Source organism: Chrysoperla carnea, chromosome 3, assembly GCF_905475395.1.
Source record: "Chrysoperla carnea chromosome 3, inChrCarn1.1, whole genome shotgun sequence".
Taxonomy (NCBI): Eukaryota; Metazoa; Arthropoda; class Insecta; order Neuroptera; family Chrysopidae; genus Chrysoperla; species Chrysoperla carnea.
The window spans coordinates 42,565,049-42,574,875 of record NC_058339.1 but is presented as its reverse complement, the minus strand read 5'-3'; the positions used below and the strand labels follow the sequence as shown (position 1 = coordinate 42,574,875).

Below are 9,827 nucleotides of genomic sequence, written 5' to 3'. Positions count from 1 at the left end.
TATTTTCACTTCTATTCTAGAATGATCGTTCGAATATATGAAAGTAGAATCCAAATACCGCCAATCATAGAACAAAAGAATTCTAGCAATTAAAATATTAGTAATTAGTCGAAAGTATTATATTTTGTTTTTTAAAGTTCTTTTACAATTACAATAAAATTAAAATATCAATCGTTTTAAATATGTGACTTGCGCACTTTTAAATACAATTTAATCAACAAATGTCACTTTACATATTTTAAATACAATTTAAAAATGTATGGAATGTTAGATATAATTTAATTTATATTTATAACATCATTAGTTCTATTTTTAAATCGCAAAAAATTTCTTTGTAAAAATTGTGTTATGATTACGATTAAATTAAAAATAATTTTTTTTTCTTTGAAAAAATGAGGTTACATTTGTATACCGCTTTTCGTTAGTTTGCGATCAATAATGTCTATTCAACTTTGGGGTATTTGAGTGATTCATTTACGGTTTAACAATAAAAGCATCTTGTTGTATTTATTAATATGTTACCAGAACCAGAAGATTTTCCAGCGATATTTTATGAATTATTTGAGCATCAAAATCATCAAACAAGGTTTGTATTAATTTTTCTTTTTAATGTTATTTGATCAAGTACTTTTCAGTTAACAAAAATAAAAGTTAATTTATTATGAACTATGATGATTATTTTTTATCAATGCGAATCTTTTGTTTTAAATAAATGTAGCCAAAATAAAACTACATCAATAGAGCGTCTTTTTAAAATTTAAAAAACAAGAAATAGTACAGCATTTTTATAAATACAAATTTAATTTTATTTTTTAATAGAAAACATGTACAATGGAAAAAAACCAAAAAGAAAAATTCCAAAAATTCTGATGGGCGGGTAAAAAATAAAATGGAATTGTTATCCACATATGGAAATCTTGGGCCACCTGAAGTTGATGTACCAGGAAATGCATCTACGTTTGCAGTATTTGCATCAGTTCGCCTTGCGGTATTAGAACGATGGATGCGTTGGGCTTGTCAAGAATACCATTTAAGCTCTTCGAGCTCCCCACCGGGAGATTTGTCTGAAGCGGATAGCGACACAGAAGATTTATCACAATCTAGCAATATAATTCTAGTTCCTGTACCAAAGGTATGATTTTGTGTTTTAAAAATTTATGTCCCTTAATTTTAACTGAAATAAAAAAAATTAAATTTTTTCTATTTCAGATTGTTAATGTCGGTTTAAGAAGTGTATTTGAATTAATAAGAGAAAGTCGGACAACCCATACACAATTATGTACGAAAGCACTTTCAGCCTTATTAGATGTTTTACAAGGGCAAAATCCAGAAGGCTTAAAAGCTGAACCACCAGAAGCTATAGAACCGCTATTTGATTTATTATTAGATTTAGCCACACTTCATGGTCCTGAAACATCAGCACCTAATGATGGAAAACATTTAACGGCTGTAGCTTGTTCATGTTTATTAGCGTTAGTGGTTGTTAGAGGTGATACTGGTAAATTTTTATCAGCTATAGCAGCAATTTTAATGTGTCCGCGAGCATTATCCACTCAAAATATTCAGGTATTACGTATTTTAATTATATGTGTACCAATTTTAGAAATAAACGTATCCAAATTTGATTTTTTTATTTTATTTTATTATTATTTCCTTAATTTAAACCTGTATTTAGAAGTAGCTTTTTTTTTTTATTTATTGTAGTTTCAAAAGTTTTGTATAATTAAGTAATATAAAGTGAAATGTATTTTTAAAATATCTGTGCTTGAATATGGTTATTAGAAAATTGATTCGATTTCAATAGGTCTCATTAAAAAAAAATATTTTGAATATAACAGCCTTAGCAAACATGATATAGAGAAATACTTTTGGGCAGAGCTAATGACAAATATTTCATAACATTAGGCAAATATTAAACCTCTAAGTCACTAGATGGGGTGTAACTAAGTATGTACACTGCTGCTCTGTCTTGATTCTGTTATAATTTTTCTTTCTGTTTTTAAATGTTTAATTTATGTTTGTAGCACTTATCACAGGATCTAACTTTCCAATCAATTCAGAAAAATCAAATAGCATTACAAATATTTTAAAAAAAATTGAATTTAGTTAAATGATTGATGATTATGCAAATATCTAAATATCGTTTAGATATTTGCATAATAATATTTTATCTATCCAGGGCCTTATTTTCTAGACTCATAATCTGATGAGTTAAACTCATCAAATGTCGTTGTAAACCAATGTAGGGTGTTCTACAAATAACATGATAAAAAAAAATGAAGGATTCTGACTCATGAAGAAAACAAAGCATTATGCACATAATAATGTAATATTTAGATTACATAAACATTTTTGGTTTTAACATTTCGTTAAAACACTCAGAAAATGTACCATTATAAATAATCGTTTAACGAATCAATGCCTTTGTAATTTTTCTTAAAGGAAAAATTATTTTATCGACAAATGAAGTAATAAAAAGTAATAAATAATCGATATTTGGGATGTTAAATATCTGGAGAGCGCATTATAACATATTTTGCTTTGGTTAGCCTCGTCCAATGTGTATAATTGTTGATAAAAATGCTTTATTTCTATACATATTTATTAGGTAAAATTTATCCCCCGGGGATGGAGTTAGCCCTGGTTAGCGATACTAGGATGTCACACTGACGGAAAAAGGGTATCAATACTTTGTTACATTGCGTTATTATTATTGTAAAATATAAATAAAAAAACAAAATTGGTTTAATAAATTGCTTTTTAACGAAAAATATAATCTCCTGAACAAGCACTAAAAGAGAAGGTGGTCATAGAAAATGTTCCCAGTATTCCCTGTATCGTAACATGACCAAATGGATCAAAAATAAAAATTTGGTAAATTAAACAATAATGTCTCATTTTCAGTTACCAACTGTATTAACTTCACTTCAACGATGTGTACATAATGTTTTACTAAGTAAAATTGTTCGACCTGATTGGATAACTTATGGAGTACCACAAAATAGTCGAATTGATTCATTTCGAGTACGACTTCCATTAGATGTTCAAGCAATACGTTCTATGTGCAGTGATGGTCAATATATTTATTTATTAACATCCAAAGGATTATTTAAAGTGGGATCTGGCTATGGGGGTACAGTTAAAGGGCATATTTATATGCATCGTACTGATTTTTATCCAAATGAAAAAGGTTGGCTAGGATTTTGTAATGTAAGTATTACACATCGGTGAAGTGGCACATATTTGTTATGCCGGGAAAAGTGGTTCAGTGATACAGATATGTTATTTTATCTGCTATGGTAAAATGATAGCCCTTAAAAGCACTTATCAAAGTTAATTAACTTACTTAAGTTTCAAGAGCGCGTTTTTGCAACCTTGTAACAATAATTGTTTGATTTTTAGTAAAATTAAAAGCAGTTTGAAGGTATCGCGATTATTTTTTTCGAACTCTTTTCCACTGTTGTAATTTGTACCGAAAATTAAGATTTTTCCATAGAATGCTTTACAGAATATAAGTTCATTTTGTTTGTATTGTTTTTTGTTCAAAAAGTGATATTAGTATAAAAATACAAAAGAGTTGGTGAGTTTTAGAAAGCGGCACGAAAATCTAAGTTCGTGGAAACTTTAGCCATGTGGTCTTGCATGAGCCACTTCGGGCTGGGCCACTGTGGAAACTCGGGATACACAGTGGCTTATTTCCCTCATTTTCGAAAAGCTTTGTAGGCTTGGGGAAAGACCGGAGTTAAATTTGTTTTTACTTTAGCTGGGCTAAGAGTGTCGGGGGAATTATAAATCTATAAGTAAGATAAACAAATTTTAAAATTTTAAAAATGTTATTAATAATTAATAATTCCTCGGGAAACTGATAATTTTTATATTTAATAAAAGTTTAGAAAAAATTATTACGTCTTATCATTTGAGGGAGTGGGAGTCTAAAATCATTGAAAGTTTGCTAACGTACTTGAATGACGCCATTATCTAAAGATGGTTTTTAATGCAAAATAAATTGTTTTTAGAATAAATTATATTTACGGCGTATTTTAAAACAATGTACTGAACTTTTGGCTGTGGAAAGAGATGGACTTTTAGTCACAGGCGCAGTATCGTTAGATATTCGGGATTCTTCATCGTGTGTTATGTTCTCTGACGGTGATAATTTAGGAATGATTTGTGGTGCAAAAGATGTAAGATTTGTTTTTCTAAATTTTAATAATCTAATTTTATTTGCTATTGAGATATACATTTATTTTAAAGGATGGCTTTGTTGTAAAAACATTAAATCCGTCTACAAATCCCCCCACAATGGTAAATGAATTATCATTAAAATTAGCACGACGCTGTGTCGATGTATTAGGTGCTGCAGCTCATGAAAAAGCTATTTCTGGTAATACTACATTAGCTCCTACAGGAGAAGCACCGTCTACACAATGTTTGCCTCCTGAGGAAATTCTTTCAATTGGTAAGTCTTTCAAGTGGTAATGAATTATTATGAAAAACCAATTTATTTGATTATTTTTACTATTAGTTGCGGGGAAAGAATTCACTCTGGTGAGGACAATTAGTGGTCATGTAATGTATTGTGGAAAAGCGGCAGCTCTAGGCTTGAAACAAACTGGTGGTCAATCAGGAAAATGGTCAGAATTGACCCTTACTAAATCACCGAAAGTTACACATATCGCGGTTGGCCATGAAGGAATGCATGCAATTTTAGTGACTGAGGATGGAGCTGCATTTTTTGCTGGTAATTTGTATTATGAGCCTGTCCGCATAATTTTATTTTTTTATTTTGAACTATGTTTACGTGCTTTTTTAAAAATGTTTTTTGTTTAACAGAAAAAAATTAAATTAAATTACTTTAAAAAATAAAAATTCAATTAATATTTTATTAATTTAAATAGAATTTCTTGATGATAATTCGTAAATATTAGATGTATTCGGGTAAAAAATTTTCTTGACTACTCTGTTTAGGTTTTGCTTTTTAAAGGGTAATTTAAAGTAAATATTATAAGAAATTGAATAAAATAAACTTAAATAGTTACCTTAAATGTTTAAGTTTCATTGATATTTTGCATTCAAAATCATACTGACTTCATTCTCGCATATCTGAAATGACAATTTAAATTTAAAATAAAAACTCTCCGGCGGGGAATCGAACCCCGGTCTCCCGCGTGACAGGCGGGGATACTGACCACTATACTACCGAAGACTTAGTGAGAGTTCAAAAAATTATGAATTGTAGGCCATAAAATTCAATTACTACCTACTGAAAAAAAAAAAAAAACTTTTTGCTAAAATATTTGTATTATTTTCTTCATGTCAAGAAGAAATTATCAAAGGAATAACTTTCATCACCGATCTTTATCTTAAGCTTACATGGAATATAGACTCTTCTTTCTCCTAATACTTTATAATGTTTCATAAATAAAATATAGTAAAAATTTTGTTTCTATTTTTCTATTATTCCTTTTTAATGGAAATTTATACGAAAATCAAAATTTATCATCAAATATTTTCAATGCACTTGAAAATAAAGAAAAAAGAAAATAAAAGATTTAGGTCTGATCCTATTGATCAGGCTGATACAGTGCGCCACTCCCGGATGCGATCCCACTACTGCTCGACACGAGAACTTTTGACTGCTGGGTTTCCCCCCTGGTCCGGTTCGCTCTTCCTTAGACAACCTGCACACTTCGAATTCCTTCAAAGTGTCCATATTGGTGCCAAGCTTAATGCGGACATTCAGTCAACATGATCACAATTGTAACAGTACTCCTGATCTCATACCATCCACTAAATCTGACCTCCAAGTAGCTGGATTACAGGAGTTCGCCAAACTCCCAGTCGATAGTTCATTCAAATATATTTAATATAAACTATTTTGAATAATATGATGGACACAAAATTTAAAAGGCAGCTAATTTTATTTTTTAATAATAATTTTGAAAATTATTTTATTCATAAAATTAAATTTTGATGTATTTCTTTGTTAAATAAAAAAAAAATTGTTGAGACAGGCTCATTGAATTATATCTAATATAAAGGAGAAAATAATATATTTTGCATCATTTTTCCTTAGGATTAGCACGGCGAGGTGAAGATGGTGACCAAAATAAAGCTAGACGCCAACCTAAACCAAGTAAACCGAAAAAAATGATTAAAGTTGATGATAAATTCATCGTACATGCTGCATGTAACAGTGCCACAACAGCTCTTGTTACACGTGACGGAGAACTTCTAATGTTCGGAAAAGACACACAATATGCGGATCCAGCTAGTGGTAAATGGTTTATTTTAAACAAATTTTAGAATAATATTATCTTAGAAATTTTTTAAAAAACTTAGGTGCTGTAACAGATTTAAAAGGGGAGCATATTGTCCAAGTAGCATTGGGTAAAGCTCATGCTGTTGCAGTAAATACAAAAGGCCATGTTTTTACATTTGGTATAAATAACAAATATCAATGTGGACGAGAATTTCCCCATCATGCTCGTGAAGGTAGACTATTTTTAACCGTTAGTAAAATTCTTTTTCATATAATTAATAATTAATTATATTTTAGCACCGAGTAATATACCAGAATTAGGTTCACCGGAACATAGTTTACATGAACCGCAACACGAAGTGAATCGTACTACTGACGTACAATTATGTCCTAAATATTGTCATGAATGGCATGTGGATCAGTGTATGATTTGTAAAGTTTGTGGAGAGTGTACCGGTTATGGCAGTGCTTGTTACAATGCATTTTTTCCTGATCGTTATCCAGGACAGTAAGTATTATATTTTACTTATATATTAGCTCTTTTATAAAATTCTATAACAACTAAAGATTAATGCCCGCTTTATGTTTATAATTTTAAGATACTCCTTAGTAGCTTAAATGTTACAAACAAATATTTAATAAATTTATAGTCCATGATACGAACCTCAAAAAATACGAACTAACATGCCGCATAATTTAATTGCACCTTTACCATAATTTATTTTTTGCGATTCTGTATTTTTCGATTCTGATTCTGTAATTATTTGTTTTCCTTCCTTTGGCCGACTTTGCATTAAAACATTTTCTAGTCATTATATAACGAGTTTGTAATTACGAATAAAGACAAACGAAAATGGTGAATTAAATCGGACAAATTTTCAATTACACAATTAACACTTAGGAAATAAATTAAAATTGCATTTTTTGAGAAAAGTATAAATTTAAACTTTTAAAATGATGCATACTTATAAAATAAGTTGTTGAACATTATTGGCTTTCATGAACAAGTCTTCGGTAGTATAGTGGTCAGTATCCCCGCCTGTCACGCGGGAGACCGGGGTTCGATTCCCCGCCGGAGAGAATATTTTTTTAAAAAATAATTTATTATTAATTAATAGTACATCAATTTATAATTTTTTTTATGTTAAGAAAAAATAAACAGAAAACTGAAGACAATTTTGTATCGCCAATTTTGATGTTGTTCTTTTGTTATAGAGAGTGTGGCTGTGGTGGTGGTCAAAGTGGATGTGCAATTTGTGGGTGCTGCAAGTCATGCGGAGGAGGCTATATTAGCAATTCAGAAACAACATTACGTGATAAATCTAGATATTCAGCAAATAACGTTTACGGTAATTATTTTGAAGGTATTTTTGCGATTGCAAATTAAGAACTCTATGCAATATCGGTAGCAAGCAGCATACCGATGATATTCAGATCACTTTGTGATAATTTATATACTCCCTATTGAAGGATATTAAGAGATCAGTTTAATAACAATTTTGTAACCATTGTATTGGAATTTATCTCTTTATGTTAGTTTATCTTGCCATACCAAGAAGATAATTTAAAAACAAGATACGAAATTGTAATTTGAACTGTATTAAGTAAAACCCCAAAAATTGGTACTTTCCGGGTTTTCGAAAATCAATCACTTTTTTTTCAAGAAATTTTTCTTGGCAACTGTTTTTAGATATTTGTCTAATTAATAGCTATTGGTAAATTCAGCAATGATGTTTTCTTCAGATTAGAATATTTGTGTTATATAAACAGTTAATGAACTTGGTTCGCACAGGTTACTTAAAGAATTATCTCAGTTACAAATTTATTAAGAATAGTTAAGAATAGGGCAAGTTTTCAAGAATTCCAAAATAATTTGGATTTAATATGTCTTCAGGCAGTAAAGATGAACAAAAGAAGAAACAAAGAAAAGCAAGCATAGTGTCGTCAAAACATGCTGGTAAATCATCTAATTCTCGTACGGGTATTGTAAAATCAGTTTCAAAGCAAGGGTCACAAACGAGTCTCACAAATACTATTGGTAATAGCTTTTCATAAACTTTTACTCACTAAAAAATTTGATTTTAACGTTTTTATTGTTTAGTTAAAGAGTCGGTTATTGACGCTGACAAAGATACCACACGTATTGGAACATTGCCACCAGGTCGATTATACTTACCATCAGAAAGTCCTGTTATTCAAGTTGCATGTGGTCTTCATCATACGGTTTTGTTACTTCAAAATGGAATGGTAAAAATTATTCACTGCAAATTTAAAATCAGTGTTTCATAAAAATTTATTTATAGGTTTATACTTTTGGATCCAATCAATACGGACAACTAGGAAGTGGTGATATTATTGCTTTAACAGGCCCACAACTTGTTCGTGTTTCTGCTACACATGTAGCTGCAGGCTCAAATCACACTGTGATTCTAACAAATCGAGGGGAAGTGCACACTTTTGGAAATCATCAGAATAATCAACTAGGCCGAAGTGCCCCAACTGCAGATCCAGAGAATTCATCAAATACAGCTACTGCTGCTGATGATTTGATTGAATTGAGATATCCATGGCATGCTTCGCCTGGGCCTGTTCCACATGTTGGTCAACGATATGGACGGAAAGCAACGTGGGTGGGTGCTTCTGGCGATCAAACATTTTTAAAAATTGACGAATCATTAGTTAATTCATCTAGTTTAAGTCAATCAATTGTGATTGCCAATAAAAATAGCATCGGTAAGTTTTATCTTTTATTTTATTTTAGGTTTAAGATTTTGTTCAAAAGTGCTTTTCTCAGAGGCTTGTGGTCCTTTGTGTTACCACAATTTGTACTAAAAGCTATAACATCTATTTTAATCCTTTGGTTTAAAGCATTTTCCGCTTCGTACAAAGTTTATTTCACATCTACCCTAGCTGCTTCTTCTAGATCTCTTAGAAAATTGGTACAGTGGTACCAATTGTCTTTTATTCAACTTCAATAGACCTTTTGATTTCAATAACGATTCGTTATTGTTTCGGACAGGCAGTAGTAAGTTGGATAAAGATACAAGATATTTGTTATTCATTTTATCACATTAGCTTTTTAACAAACTGTTCGAAACAAAAGGTAATCACTTTTTAAAATGAAATGGATAAAAAAAAATTTGAAAGAAATCTTGTAATGCATACAATTATTGTTGTTATTACTTATCTCGGGCCACAGTCGTTGAGCTATGCGGCCTATTTTTGATTATCTTCTTTGTTATGCCTCTTTATTTTCTACAATTTTACAAATAATTTTCAATGATTGGTCTTTGTTTGTTTCAGTACTACTCCCAAGTCAAACTGAGCGCCATAACAATGTGAAATGTTTAGTAATAAATCGACATGATGGGAGTTGCAATTCTTATTCTGGAAAAGAACAAATTAATTTTGTAGATATGGCAACGTGTATGGATCCTTTATACAATGTGATTTGGGCATATCATTTACAAAGCCAAGAAATGTCCTGTTATAATGTTGTTGCTTGTCAAATTCCTACAATTGTTCATACAAATGAGACTACAAAACTATTGAATAACCAAAATAT

General features: G+C 30.4%; 1 protein-coding gene and 2 non-coding genes across 3 annotated transcripts in view; 2 read left to right on the top strand and 1 right to left on the bottom strand.

Moving 5' to 3' along the window:
- The first annotated feature begins 439 nt into the window (after positions 1-439).
- LOC123294595 (E3 ubiquitin-protein ligase MYCBP2) overlaps positions 440-9,827 on the top strand; it is a 205,373-nt gene continuing 195,985 nt past the window's right edge. The window contains exons 1-15 of the mRNA XM_044875677.1: positions 440-586; positions 820-1,132; positions 1,210-1,566; positions 2,905-3,210; positions 4,017-4,184; positions 4,255-4,459; positions 4,526-4,741; positions 6,077-6,277; positions 6,343-6,495; positions 6,560-6,770; positions 7,478-7,611; positions 8,157-8,300; positions 8,364-8,509; positions 8,566-8,995; positions 9,566-9,815. Of these exons, the coding sequence (XP_044731612.1) occupies positions 516-586; positions 820-1,132; positions 1,210-1,566; positions 2,905-3,210; positions 4,017-4,184; positions 4,255-4,459; positions 4,526-4,741; positions 6,077-6,277; positions 6,343-6,495; positions 6,560-6,770; positions 7,478-7,611; positions 8,157-8,300; positions 8,364-8,509; positions 8,566-8,995; positions 9,566-9,815 (3,305 nt within the window). The 5' untranslated portion in view covers positions 440-515. The remainder of the gene's footprint in view (positions 587-819; positions 1,133-1,209; positions 1,567-2,904; positions 3,211-4,016; positions 4,185-4,254; positions 4,460-4,525; positions 4,742-6,076; positions 6,278-6,342; positions 6,496-6,559; positions 6,771-7,477; positions 7,612-8,156; positions 8,301-8,363; positions 8,510-8,565; positions 8,996-9,565; positions 9,816-9,827) is intronic.
- Trnad-guc lies at positions 5,135-5,206 on the bottom strand. Its single transcript has one exon. It is a non-coding gene; the product is annotated as a tRNA-Asp (tRNA).
- Positions 7,271-7,342, top strand: Trnad-guc. The gene has a single exon. It is a non-coding gene; the product is annotated as a tRNA-Asp (tRNA).